The following is a 15,512-nucleotide window of genomic DNA, read 5'->3' as shown; positions in this document are numbered from 1 at the left end:
GTGAGTGAACCTGTAATTTAGTGGATAACCAGGTCTTGATATATTGTTAATTAGAACTTAACAACACAATGATAACCGGAAGAAATTATTATCCAAAAGTTGGTATTAAAAAACAGATCTGACTAGTTCTTGAACTGTCTACTTCTCCCTACTCGGTAAAGCTTGCACTATGAATCACTCCCATACATATTTATGTTGTAAACTTATGGACAGTGAAAAAAAAAAATATATATTATTTTTTTTAAATTGCAAAAATATTTATATATATATATATATATATATATATATATTTTTTTTTTTAATGTAAACATATTACATATGTTGCAAATGAGTTACAGTATTCATTCAAACCAATGAAATATAGGCTAATGAAAAATTGTAATTCAGAATATTTTTTTTAACAATAAATGTTAATATAGCATTGCATCATGTATGTATTTGTAATTGAAATCTAACAACATAATGATAGTGAAAAGAAATTATAAAGACAGTATTAAAATAGAGTTCTGTGTCCTATGTTCCTGTAATGAGTGAACCAGTAGCTTATTGGATTACCAGTTCAGAATGTATTGTTAATTTGAATAATACATATTGTTTGTGTTAGTTACTATTAACTATTTATCATCTATGTTCCTAGTTATTTAAGATGTTGTATACTTGAGTATACATGTTTTTGTAAGGAACATAAAACAAATTTGGTATAGCAAAAAACATGTCTCCTAATTAATTTTCTTTCCTTTAAGCTAAAAGTTTACAAAAAAAAGGAAAGAAAAAACTCAGTTGTTAACAGAAATGAAAAATTATTTTATAAAAAATAAATCTTTTCACTTTAAGAATTAAATGAATTATTGTGGAATAGCATTATCTAGGGGTTTGGATAAATTTTTAGTAAATTTTAAACTGCATTTTTTAATTGGTTATTAAAATTACTTGTAAAATTGTAGGGTGAAAGATGTATTAAAGTGTATAGAGGTCTTCTGATGATTTATTTAACATTATAAATATTGCACAGCATGTGCAAGGGTCTCTCTCTCTCTCTCTCTCTCTCTCTCTCTCTCTCTCTCTCTCTCTCTCTCTCTCTCTCTCTCTCTCTCTCTGTGTGTGTGTGTGTGGGTGTGGGTGTGTGTGGGTGTGGGTGTGTGTGTGTGTGTGTGTGTGTGTGTGTGTGTGTGTGTGTGTGTGTGTGTGTGTGCGTGTGTGTGTGTGCACGATTGGTGTTATGAATTAGGGTTAGGAAATTTAATTTATTTTAGATGATTGTAGAAATATGTAAAATCATTGTTTCATCATTTTTTGATTTCTAGTAATAAAAAAAATGTATGTTTAATTGATATGTATGCTCTATCCTCATCTGAATATCTCTTGAATTCAAATTATAATAATCTCAGAGATGATTTGCAAAATAATAAGGATAATTTAATGATTATACTTATCATTATATTATATTTCTTCTGCCCATGTGTATGTGACTGAACTCCTCCTGAACGGCTGGACTGATTTTGATGAAATTTTGTGTGTGATTAAGTTGATTCGAGAATGGTTTAGATTCGCAATTTAATCCGATAGAAAATGATTTTTTAATTAATTTATTTATGTACTGTTGTTGATCTTGGGATGGTTAAGGATCACAGTTGAATCCGGTAGGCAGCGCTGCGATCGCGTTTTAGAAATTTTTTTAATTTTTGGTACATCAGTGAGATCCGGTAGTTGGTGCTGCGATCGGATTCTAGGAAATTTTTTTATTTTGTTGCTTTTTCGCATATCAGTTAATTGCGTCGTATCTTTGTGTTGTTAATTAAAATTCTTACGTACTAGAATTGCGCGCTTATTGAGAATATTATATTATTATTTATTGAAATAACGTTTTAAAGAGTAATTAAAAAATATAATTGTGCAAATTTGTAAGTTGCAATATTGAAGTGAGTATTTTACATGATTTTTCATGAATTTTAATTATATATACACGTGCATTCAATAACAATCAACTTAACCTACAAATTTAAATTGTCAGTTCTCATTTGATTCTATGCAACTTATGAAATGTTGAACAACTCTTTGAAAATAAAAATGTAAGTTTGTAAAATAAATTATAACATTTATAGAATTAAAACATAAGTTACATATAATAATTATAGTTTAAAGTATATTTAAAAATTGAAGTTATAATTTTTGTAGCTGATAATTTTATAAAAAAATGTCTAAAATTGTTTTTAATTTCCAAAATTAATTTTAATTGAAAGTATAGTATAAAGATGCTTTGAATGAAAGTATATTACAAGCTAATTACATTAATCATGCGTGGCTACGTGAGCGAGCTATTTTGGCCGCATATAGATAATAGATGTCGAAATTAATTTCAGAATACAAGTCATTGCCTGGCAATGAAATATCATTCAAATCGATCGACACTGTTGTTGATCCTGAGGAAGTTGTCAACTATCCTGTTGAATTCTTGAATTCACTGGATTTGCTTGGAAAGCCATATAACTTGCAATTGAACTTTGGTTCACCAATCATTTTGCTTCGAAATTTGAATGCACCAAAGCTATATAATGGCACGCGATTGGTCATAAAAAAAATGTTGGGCATTGTTCTTGAAGCTACCATTTTAAACGGTAAGTTTCAAAGTGAAGTTCTTCTTCTACCATGGATTCCAATGATCCCTTCAGACTCGCCCATTCCATTCAAACGTTTGCAATTTCCAATTCGCTTGGCATTCGCAATGACTATAAATAAGTCACAAGGCCAAACAATGTCAATTTGTCGGATGGATCTAGAAAATCCGTGCTTTTCGCATGGCCAGTTATATGTTGCGCGTTAAAGGGTTGGCAGACCATCAAGTTTGTTCGTTTATACCCCGCGGGGATTAACTAAAAATATTTTCCATCAAATCGCATTAAGATAAAATGAAAACAAATTTTATTCCTGTTAATATTAAGATTAAGATTAAAAATATATTTAAAGATTTATTTTCTGTTCATTAAAAAGAATATACCTGTCATAAAAATGATTTGAGTTTTTTCTTTCTTGCTATTATTTAGGACAGTTTTAAGTTTGTACTTAACACATTTAAGTTTATAGTATACAGACACACCCACGCAATTGATAGGTCGAGTTGTGATAACTGTACGCATGGTGGCGTCAGGTACTTTTTTTTACATGTTTTTTCATCAAAACGGTTTATAGTTTATTTGAAAAATTTTTAATTTTTGTATTTACAATGTTTGAACAGCACGTCTGTCGGTCCGCTAGTATTAATATAATATGAAGAATTATCCGTTATTATAACCATCCTGCTTCTACTGCATGAATTACGCTTGTCTGACCACTTTAAATTTGTCTGTCCATTTGTATACACTTCTAGTGGAAGAGGATTGTCCCTGTATTGTGTTATAAGCCTCTGATAATTTCAGCACTAGGCACACCTTCCAACCAGAGAAATTGGAACATTGCTCTTTGTTCTTCTTTAGTATATATACTGCTAGCGGAGCAGATATGATTACATTGAAACAGAAACAACAAAAATGACATTTAAGATCAAACTTCAATAACATGACCACAGCAGTAGCACAACTCTAAGCATGCATGTGCAGAAAGCAGTGTGACCAAACCAAAATCAGTCAAGATTGTGATTTCAATGACAAACTATTATTAGTTTACAATTGATGCATAGCCTTTAGACTTGTTTTATATGTCAAGTTTTTAAATGAGCTAGCTTGTTTATTGAAGATGTTTAACCTTGTTAAATGTATTGAAGGTAAACTCATTTTCTATTCATTTGAATTGAAATTGTTAATTTGGTTTTTAAAAATATTAAACAGAAATTATCAAAATTAGGTTATCAATTATTTTTAAGGTAAGTATTATTTTATATAGTGTACATAAAAATGTGTACTTAAACAATTTTGTTTGCCTGCAAATGCAAGTTGTTAAGCAGTTGAAGAGTTTAAAAAAAATAAATTTACTCATTCTTCTGCATCTATGTAACAGGTAATGAAGGATGTACCAATTATGTAAGTAAAGCTCTTTAGTGTAGAATATAAATAAATTGAAAAGAGCTTTAAATCAGTCAAATAACCAATTAAAAAATAATGATTTTAAAGATATTAATAAAAAGTTATTTGTTTTTACATATATAACCTTAACTATGTATGTACTATCTAACTATGTATAACCTTAAAGCATTATGATGTGTTTTTTTTTTTAGGGTGATTAGGAAGCCCAGCTTTACTTGATAGGTAGTTTAACCATGTAACCATTATGATTAATAAGAATACAAAAATACAGAATTAGAAATTTAAGTACATTAGAACATACATAATACCAGAGTTTCTGATTTGGTCTACAGGTTCCCCTTTTTAGTCATCCCACTAAGGATGATTCCATTTTCACCACGGTTCAACGAAAAGTAGTATGTGGTTAAAAAAGATGATCTAAACCCATCAGAATAGAATGGGGTGGACTACTGTCTTGCTCAGGACCAGTTATTACTTATTTATGCCAACAGCAAGTAGTAGTTACCTGTCAAAAGAAAACTATACTTATCTTTTCTCTGCTCAACCCGGAAGTTGGTAGTTCTGCAGTTCCTTCCTCTCAAGTGCCAGACTCTTGACTTCCCTGTATAGAATCTTCCTGCCTTTACTTCATTCGTAAGCTCTTCTCTTGGTCTTCCTTTGCATCCTTCTATTTTTCCCTCCAGCAGAGTGGTAACCAACCATACTATTCCTCATCTTCATTATTGATATATCCTCTTTTCCACTACTCTGAATAGTACTTCCTCATTCACTGCATTCTCTGTCCAAAGTACTTTCAACATTCTTCTCCAGCACCACATCTCGAAGGTCTCAAGTTTCTTCCTTTCTGTTGTCCTTACAGTCCAAGTCTCTGAGGCATAAGAGGCAATGCTCCAAGTGAAACTTCTAATAAACTGTTTCCTCATTTTAAGAGAAACACTTTTGAGGTGTTAGCAGACTTTTATTTTAGAAAAATACTTCTTTTGCTTGTGCTATTCTAATTTTATTGTCGATTGTACTTCTGCCATCCGATGTAACAGAGCTCCCTAAATACTGTACTTAAAATTACTTAATTCTGATAATATGAGAGAATCTATTCATTAAATATGAGTACTGGCTCTGAGCTTTTATCTTTATTTCTCGTAATTTTAATTCAAAGATTATACAGAAATTCTTTTAACAATAGGGAATTTTGTAAAATTATTTTTTTCCTTTTATATTTGATATTGAACTTGCAGCAGACTATAAACTATAGTTAAGCAATTGTTACATTCAGTGTTAACTGAATTGTTGTGAACAACAATTTAGTTGTTAACTAAACACTTATCTTGATCAAGTGTTTATTGAAGAATTTATAAAAGCTGAATACCCAGGTAATACAGATAAACAAATGCATTTACCAATACATCACACAACACCAGACAGGTAATGTTGCTAACAACTATACAAACAGTGGATCATTTTAGTGGCCTGTGAAATTGTAAAAGAGAAGAGATTTACTCTTTAACCAACATTTATCCCTCAACATGGATTCTACCTGAATTTTTTTCTGCTAGATTTAAGGTAATTATAGGCAAGCTGTTTAGAATAAGAATCAAAATTTTATTTTTTCTTCAAATATTTTGAAGAAAATTTGAAGTATTTAAAATTAATTAGAAATCATCATTTTAATTAATTAATTTTTAATTATTTTTTATAGTAAATTTTTTTAGAGATTGAGATTAATTAGCCTTAATTTGTATCATAGCCATATGATGATTTGTATCATATTGCTTATTTACTATTTAAATGTATTTTTTACATTATTTGAAACTGATTAAAATTATTATGGCTCTATATTAACATCATCTTATGTATTTATAGGTTTTAAATGTAAATTTTAATTAAAAAATTATTTTTCTGTGTTATTTAACTGAAGGGAAATTGTGAATTCAGTCTTTTTTAAAATATTGTTTGCTATTATTCTAATTAGGTATAACTATTATTTTTTTTTAGTAATTTATTTTTAAAATCTTCTCTGTGATTTTTCAGTTTTTAAAGTGGTTATTAAATTCAAAAAATTAAATATTTGTTATTTTTATTCTTTTCCAAAATATAAGGATAAAAAGCATGTCTACTTAATTTGTTTTTTGCAACATATATGTAGCAGCTGTAACTTTGAAACACATTAGCGAATTTTAGTTCTGGAGTGTACAGTAAGGAATTTTTTAGTAACAGGAGAAGTCTTTTGAGGGGGAAACTGTGCTTTGTCTATGCAGTAGTTTACATAAATATGTTTTAAAAATTTTAGTTAAGCTTTAGAACTCATTTTTGAAGCACTTCTCTATTTGGAGTTAATGTGCTACTCTCAAATTTGTATGATAGATCCATCAGATATTTGTAGCATATAATACCTTGATTTTTTGTAATCAAACTGTTTAGACAGCACAGCTGTCTGGCACTGTGAAATATTGAATATTAGATTTTCTTCTTTTTAACATAATCTGTTTTGTATTTTATTAAAGATGTGTTTTTATTCATTAATTGTTAGTGCGTAACGCATAGCCATATGATACAGCAGAGTCACCAAACTTGTTGGATTCAATCTTATTATATTATCATAAAAAATATTAAACTATGGCTTGCAGCATGTTAATACACAGCTCCTGGTGATTCACTCGGCTCCGTATGACTCGCACACCTCCTAGGGGTTCCTTTGGCTCCATTTATACTGTATAAGCTGGCTCTGTCTAGTCCACCAGTCAGTCAGCCCAGCAGCCTTTTTTTTCTTTTTCCTGTTTAGCCTCCGGTAATTACTGTTCAGATAATACTTCAGAGGATGATATGTATGAGTCCAAATGAAGTGTAGTCTTGTACAGTCTCAGTTCGATCATTCCTGAGATGTGTGGTTAATTGAAACCCAACCACCAAAGAACACTGGTATCCATGATTTAGTATTCAAATCCGCGTAAAAATAACTGACTTTACTAGGACTTGAATGCTGGAACTCTCGACTTCCAAATCAGTTGATTTGGGAAGATGCATTCACCACTAGACCAACCCGGTGGGTTCAGTCTAGCAGCCTAGTCTAGTCTAGCTGTTCAGTCAAACATGTACATACATTAGATTATATATTTTTCAACAATGCTATACTAATTCAATTCATATGCATGTATTAAATTAGAATTGTTAATTCAAATCATTTTTGTTTTATTCACAGTCCACTTAACACAAAAGAAACAAAACCTAAAGAATGTATTTGGGCGTATTAAGAGAAGATTCAAAGTGAAGTTCCATTTCTTATGGACAGTTTTATTTTGAAGAAGTACTGAAATAAAAATATATGCGAGGTGTGGCTATTAAACAATGAGACTAATGCTGCTACAGAACTGCGTATGCACAGATTCGTACGACCAACAGCTGTGTAGCATGAAGCCTTCTCTTTCAATTGTTGCCACTCTAGTTCCTATAATCATATTAGTCTGGCCGAGGCCTTCATTTGGATAACATCTGGTTTTTTGTTTTGCCAAAAAAATGATAAGTGTTTTATTACATCAAAGAATTGTCGTGAAATTTCATATGAAACTTGGAAAAACTGCTACTGAAACTTATCTTTTATTAAAAAAAGTGTATAATTGAAGCGGATAATAATAAATATGTATAGATTTAAAATAGAATATTTTACATCATTAGTCACGTTATTTAATAGCCACACCTCGTATGTACATAAAAACTGTGATATCAGAACATATTTTTTAGTTGAATATAATACATGATTAAAATGATGTAACAAAATTTTTATAAATAAGATTCATTTCAAGGACCAGTTCTGCTTGAAAAAAATATTAATCACCTGTTATATATTTGGCAACTGAGTTATCTAAACAGTTTTCCTAGGGTCAACTGAACTTGCTAGATATGTTATGGTGTGTTTAAAAAATTCAAAACTGATTCTTTTTCAAAAATCTGTAACATTTAAGCAGGAATGGTCAAACTGAGACTTTATAAGACTATATTTCATTTGCGTTCACACATATCATTTTCCTTCATTCTCTGAAGTAATACGTTGCAGTGGTTTTGGAAGCTAAACAGAAAAAGGAAAAGATGGTGAACTTGTACAAAATTCAGCAAAAAAATTAAGGTTTATCCAGCATTGCTTCACATATAGACAAAACTCAATGCTAAGTTTCATTTGCTAGAAGAACATATAAATATAAAATGAAGAGCTTTGTCTTTTTTATGGCAAAAGAGACATTGAAATTCTTTGCTTGTTTTCAGGTAAAGATGAACCCGGATGAACCTTTGAGCATATGTGTTGCGCAGCGTCTCTAGTATGGCGTTCAATCACGCCGCGTCACTTCGTTTAGTTCTGAACACGCAGCTAGCACGTAAACATGTTTACAACAATAGCATCTCCCGCCAAGTGTGAAGTGCATGCGGTAATTCAATTTCTTCAGGCTGAGGGATATAATGCAGCTGAAATTCATTGACAAATAAGTAGTTCTCTTGGTGGAATTCATGGAACGTGGCATGACCATCACTGCAGCCTCATACTGCGTGACTCTTCAACGTCTACAAAGGGCAATTCAGAATAAGCGGAGAGGAATGTTGCCATCAGGCATTGTCTTTCTCCATGACAATGCTCGGCTGCACACTGCAGCTGTAACAAAGAACCTCCTGCAGTGTTTTTGTTGGCAAGTGTTTGATCACCCACCATACAGCTCGGACTTGGCTCCATCCGATTTTCACCTCTTTGCTGACATGAAATGCTGGTTAGGAAGACATTTTGGCATAGACATCAAACTGCAGACCAGCATAGAAACATGGCTGAAAACACAGGCGACTCCGTTCTATGACAAGGGTATTGAAAAGTTGGTAGCGCGCTATGACAAATATCTAAATCGGAGTGGCGACTGTGTAGAGAAATAGCGTAACTATGTAAGTACTTGTTACAAATAAAAAAATTTTTATTTTCACTGTGGTTTTAATTTCGTGACCGATCAGACCTTGAAAAAAATAACCCTCGTAAGTTGTTTGCTTTTATACAGATTTGAATTGAATTAGACAGTGAATACCAGTGTACTTCAGTGGTTTTTTTTTGTAACCTTCAGGACCACTGTTAGGTATTGCTTCAGAGGATGAGATGAATGATTTGTGAAAATGCCATGCCTGACCGAGATTTGAACCTGGTACCTCCAGATGGAAGGTCGAGACGCTACCACTCAGGCCAGAGAGGCGAGTATACTTTGGTGGTTGGGTTCAATTAACCACACATCTCAGGAATGGTCACCCTAATCTGTACAAGACTACACTTCATTTACATGTCATACATATCTTCCTCATCTCATTGGGCCATGGGTGTGAAACTGCTTACTGCTCTTTAGTTGAACATTGCGACATAAAAATTAGGAATATAATAATAAATAAATAAAATTATTGGCTTACTAGGAACTGAAAATTGGGGAATTGCAGCCAAAAATTGTCTATCACATAAAGATAAAGATTTACATAAAAAATAATGTTTTAAAATGATATGCTTACCCTTAACAGATGATGTAGCTGGAACAAAAGTATGCACACTAAAATAACACTAGATAATGCCAAGGTTATTTTGACTGTTAAGTGCAGCTACTTTGAGTTCAGTGTGTCTATAGTTGTTAAATAGAGTAACGTAAAATTTATTAGTATTCAAACTATACACCTCCATTCAAAGAGTTGCATCTTTTTTAAACATTATCATTAATAAATTTTTATACAAAAGTCAATGGATAAAAAAATGCATGTAAAATAAAATTTAATTTTCAGCTATAGGTGTTAGTAGGCAATTCAAATTTTATTGGTTAGTTGAAGGTTCACAAGTCTGTATACATGGCTTTAGTCCTTTTTATTATATTTAATTTCATAGATTTGTAACGGAATACACAATTTTAAAATACTTACCTGTGAAAAAAGTAAATGTAGTTTATATTATATTATTAGTTTTTATTCCTTGTTAATAAAGAAGTGCATTGTCTACAAATACTTTCTTTGAAACCGGAATCTCAAGTTCTGATTCATTTATTTCAATGAATGTAAAAATTTAACATTTTTCTTGAATGTTTTAAAATTGATTTCATCATTAAATTTTTATTAATTTATTTTTTACAAAGTTGAAATGTTTTTAAATTAATTTTATTAAACATTTATATTGAATATATATTTTTTTTAAATTATGTTTATAGAAATGGCGATAAGATAATAAGAAAGGCAACCAGTTCACCTTCATCGATTAGCAGAGGTTCTTGTGATAAAACTTCTCAGCATTTAAAATTGAAATTTTTAGAAGTACTTGATTATTATGAACAAATACAATTTCGTCGTCATTTTATGCGTAAATCTAAACTGTATGAAAAGGATGTTGTTATATTACAAGATATAAAAGACGTAGTGTTTTATTTACTCTTAACTCCAGTGCCATTTAAATTCATCAGGTTTTTTCATACAGCTGAGGTTGATAACTTTCTTCGTGGACTTATTTTATATTTTCAATATTTTTTGGAGGTATAATATAAGTTAAAACTATTTTATAATGGTAAAAATATTAATATTACATATGAAGTTAAATATTTTTTTTAAAACGTACTTGATTTGTTTAATTTTTATGAATTTTACTATGTTAGATGCATCTTATTAAAATTGAAAAATTAATTTTACAATTAAGAGTATTTAATTTTAATTGAAAAATTAAACACTCTTTTTTCTTTACAATATATTTTTTTTTCAGAAACTTCATAACTGTAAAATTTCTATGTTTATTCTAGTAATGGTCACTGGTTAGATTCTATGTTTACTCTGGATAATTCTGAACAAGTACAATTTCATCTACATTTTATGCATAAATCTAAACAGTATCAAATGGATGTTGTTATATTACAAGATATAAAAGATATCTTAATGGATACTGTTGCATATAATTATCCAATAATTATTACATATAATTTGGTATAGCCTTGTTATTAGTGAGTTAATAAGTGTACAAATATCATAATGTTATTTATAATCAATGCAATAAAATATTTTTGTATAAAAATCAAACCTTTCATTTCAATAATGTTTTTAATTGTTTGATCCCAAACCGTAACAGTTGGAGATGACCTGACATAAGTCACAACTCACTCATAGAAATAATATAACTACTCCCAAGAATAAAAAGAATTTCATCCCAAGCTTAATAAGGAAAGTTAGGAATCAAATGGTTTCCCATTCTCTTTATTAAACCAAATCCACAGTAGCAATCACTATATTACTAAGTTTATGTGGTATTAAGCCTTGTATGTGTAATGATGCCTCCAAAGTTTTCACTGTGGCATATGTTCATTATTATATGACATCATTATTCTCAGAGAAAGCAACTTGGACTTTTTCTAGGATGCTTTCCTCGTGTCGCAACCATAACAAAAACTGAAACAAAGAGATAAAACTTAAATCATTTTATCTCTTTTTGCACTGCAACAAAGAATTATATGCATTGCCTAAAAGTATAATGAAGCATCATGTTCAAAAATCAACTGGACTTTAAAAAATACCATAATTGTATCTTTATTCTAAAATTGTATTCTAAAGCAAAAAAAAGCCATCCAAATTTGAATGGAGTGTTATGTGAAAAAAATAACAAATATTAGCCAGGTTAACAGTAAAAGTTGTTTTCTTATGTCTTAAGAAACATAAATTATAATTTATATTTATAAATATTATAAATTATAATTAGGGTAAAAAATTTATAAGTTATTAGGATATATAAATGTATATGTGTATGAAACATTAAATCATTCCAGTACTGGACAGCAAAATTTATATGTACGCTCATAATATTGTTCAAAATTTCATAATATAAAATTCAAATTAAACGACAACCCTTAAAAGAATGTGTTTTAATGTAATAGATATAGAATTTAATACCAACTGAGGATGCGGGATACTACGAAAATTACTTATTGGAAATTAATATGGTAAGATTAACTTATCTGATTACTGAATTTTGATGCTTTACATTTCATATATAAACACACACACACACACACATACACATTACAAAACATAAAAGAGTTATAATTCCAGATAATAACTTTGAATAAGTATGACAATGATAAATAAGAAACTAATATACCTTTATTCCAAGATTTTTAAAATCAAAAAAAATTTTTTTTAAATTAAATATCCAAATTTTACATTTTTAACAGTAGAATAATTTGTTAAATATAAACCTTCAAATATCTATTTGTATAATATAAATGCTTAATTTTAATCTACTTACTATGAAATAGTAAACATTAGACAGTTCTTCCTTTATATTTAATTTAATAAGTTTTCTAAACTGTAGTAAGAATATATAGTTTATGGTTCTGCCTGTAACTCCAATTCAAATTTAAAAATTGTATAAAATAAACTCTCTTCACTAACATTTTTGTTACATAGAGTGCATTGTTCTTCCCTAATTTTTATGAAAATGCTTGTGAAAAGAAAGGTATGGTGCTTATTCATGTATCAGAAAATAACAATACGTATTACTATGAAGAGAACAATAAATAGGATAATCTGTCAGATGTAAATAGGATATATATACCAAATTGAAAAAATTACCACTTAAAACTTTCCTAAATAATGGATTTATTTATGAATGCATTTTTATGGAGTTGATATCCTGCTCCATTCACAAGTAACTAGTCCATGTCATCCAAAATATATATAGTTCATATAAACATCAGTTACATTTTATATATACTGAGTGGTCCAAAAAGTCGCAGTACAGCCTATTATTTCAGAACTTCTAAAGAAAATGAAACATTTGGGTACACCAAAGTAAATTAGGTATGATTCTCTCTCTCTCTCTCTCTCTCTCTCTCTCTCTCTCTCTCTCTCTCTCTATCTCTCTCACTCTCTATCTCTATCTCTCTTCAAGATTTGAATGGCAGAATAGACGCAATAGACGGAATATCTGCAAAATTATTGCGCAGTGCAGGTGAGGAAGCAATTGATAGATTATACAAACTGGTGTGTAATATTTATGAAAAAGTGGAAGTTCTGTCAGACTTCAAAAAGAGTGTTATAGTCATGATACCAAAGAAAGCAGGAGCAGATAAATGTGAAGAATACAGAACAATAAGCTTAACTAGCCATGCATTATGCATTAAAAATCGTAACTAGTATTCTGTACAGAAGAATTAAGAGGAGAGTGGAAGAAATGTTGGGAGAAGACCAATTTGGTTTCAGAAAAAGTACAGGAACAATGAAAGCAATTTTAGGCCTCAGATTAATAGTAGAAGGAAGATTAAAGGAAAATAAACCTACGTACTTGGTATTTATAGACCTAGAAAAGGCATTCGATAACGTAGACTGGAATAAAATGTTCAGCATTTTAAATAAATTAGTGTTCAAATATAGAGATAGAAGGACATTGCTAGCATTTACAGGAACCAAACAGCAACAGTAATAATTGAAGAATATAAGAAAGAAGCCGTAATAAGAAAAGGAGTCTGACAAGGATGTTCCCTATCACCATTATTTTTTAATCTTTACATAGAACTAGCAGTTAATGATGTTAAAGAGAACAATTTAGATTAGTAGTAACAGTACAAGGTGAAAAGATAAAGATGCTACGCTTTGCTGATGACATAGTAATTCTAGCTAAGAGTAAAAAGGATTTAGAAGAAACAATGAACGGCATGGACGAAGTCCTACGCAAGAAATACCGCATGAAAATAAACAAGAACAAAACAAAAGTAATGAAATGTAGTAGAAATAATGAAGATGGACCACTGAATGTGAAAATAGGAAGAGAAAAGATTATGGAGGTAAAAGAATTTTGTTATTTGGGAAATAGAATTACTAAAGAAGGACGAAGCAGGAATAATACAGAATGCCGAATAGCACAGGCGAAACGAGCTTTCAGTCAGAAATATAATTTGTTTACATCAAAAATTAATTTAAATTCAGAAAAACATTTTTGAAAGTATATATTTGGAGTGTTGCTTTATATGGACGTGAAACTTGGACGATCGGAGTACCTGAGAAGAAAAGATTAGAAGCTTTTGAAATGCAGTGCTATAGGAGAATGTTAAAAATCAGATTGGTGGATAAAGTGACAAATGAAGAGGTGTTGCGGCAAGTAGATGAAGAAAGAAGCATTTGGAAAAATATAGTTAAAAGAATAGACAGACTTATAGGCCACATATTAAGGCGTTCTGGAATAGCCGCTTTAATATTAGAGGGTCAGGTAGAAGGAAAAAATTGTGCAGGCAGGCAACTTTTGGAATATGTAAATCAAATTGTTAGGGATGTAGGATGTAGGGGGTATACCGAAATGAAATGACTAGCACTAGATAGGGAATCTTGGAGAGTTGCATCAAACCAGTCAAATGACTGAAGACAAAAAGAAAACTGGATTTTTCTATTAATCATATGCATATAAGTGTTAATTTTGTGAGATCTAGAGTGATTCGATTTTTTTATGAATTGCTTTTATTAGATGTAGAATTTCTATATACTGAAGTTTCAGTTTGGTTATCCTTTATTTTGATATTGACATCTAAATAATTTAAAATTCTATTATTATCAGTTTCAAATATGAAATATGAATTTTAAGAGTTTAATTTGTTTAATATTATTAGATATTCATAGTTTATTATCTTTGGTATGTTGATGACATTCTCATTATATGTAACCAGGTAATAAACTATGAACATTTAATAATATTAAACAAATTAGACTCTTATAATAAATATTTAAAATTCATATTTGTCCATATTAAAACCTTATGTGTATGAATGATATATTTTGACATAATTGCTGATAGTAGAAATCCCATTTATGGGATAGGAATGAGAAATATATCTCATTTATGGGATTTTCACTACAAACAATTTTGTAAGAAATATATTTGCAGAATTTTGTGAGTAAATTAGTGTATGGCATCACTCATATACATAAAATTTTAATATGGACACAATATGTTGAAGATATTCTCTTTATATACAGTACAATCCTGTAATAAACAATGAACATCTAATAATATTAAATAAATATACATAAAATCAAGTTACTGAATAATTGTTAAAGTGAAGCGTTTTTTGTTATAGATTTGGGATGATGTTCAATATAGATGTCAAAATGTCAAAAAACTCAAACACCCAGTTGGTATTGAACGAGAGATGGTTGTTACACAAAATCTCAGTCAGCTTCGCTGTATTGTAGCTAGAGATTATTTTTTAATACTACTTGGTGCAGGATCATGTAAACGTTTTCATCATCTGTCAAATAAACAAAACAAATCTATGGGTGATAGAGATTTTAGATTACTTGAAAATTTATTTTTTTTTTCTATAAGAGTTGTTTGGATTGCTCTTATGCGAAATAATATGTCTATCATTGAAGTAATTTTTATTTTAATTTGAATTATTTATTTTTAATTATAATGAGAAAATAATGTTGTTAACAGGTTTTTGGTTATTTCTTGGGTTTACCTGCAACTAATAGATGGTGTCC

The 15,512-nt window shown here is 29.8% G+C and overlaps 1 protein-coding gene across 1 annotated transcript; it reads left to right on the top strand.

The window, feature by feature from the left end:
* Positions 1–1,783: 1,783 nt before the first annotated feature.
* Positions 1,784–15,512, top strand: LOC142325843 (protein phosphatase 1 regulatory subunit 36-like). The gene is made up of 3 exons (XM_075367865.1): positions 1,784–2,069; positions 10,214–10,532; positions 15,107–15,512. The coding sequence occupies exons 1-3, from the start codon at positions 2,041–2,043 to the stop codon at positions 15,419–15,421; spliced, it is 663 nt and encodes a 220-aa protein (XP_075223980.1). The 5' UTR covers positions 1,784–2,040; the 3' UTR covers positions 15,422–15,512.

The sequence above is a fragment of the Lycorma delicatula genome, chromosome 5 (genome assembly GCF_047948215.1).
Source record: "Lycorma delicatula isolate Av1 chromosome 5, ASM4794821v1, whole genome shotgun sequence".
Classification (NCBI taxonomy): domain Eukaryota; kingdom Metazoa; phylum Arthropoda; class Insecta; order Hemiptera; family Fulgoridae; genus Lycorma; species Lycorma delicatula.
This window is presented reverse-complemented; position numbering and strand designations above follow the sequence as displayed.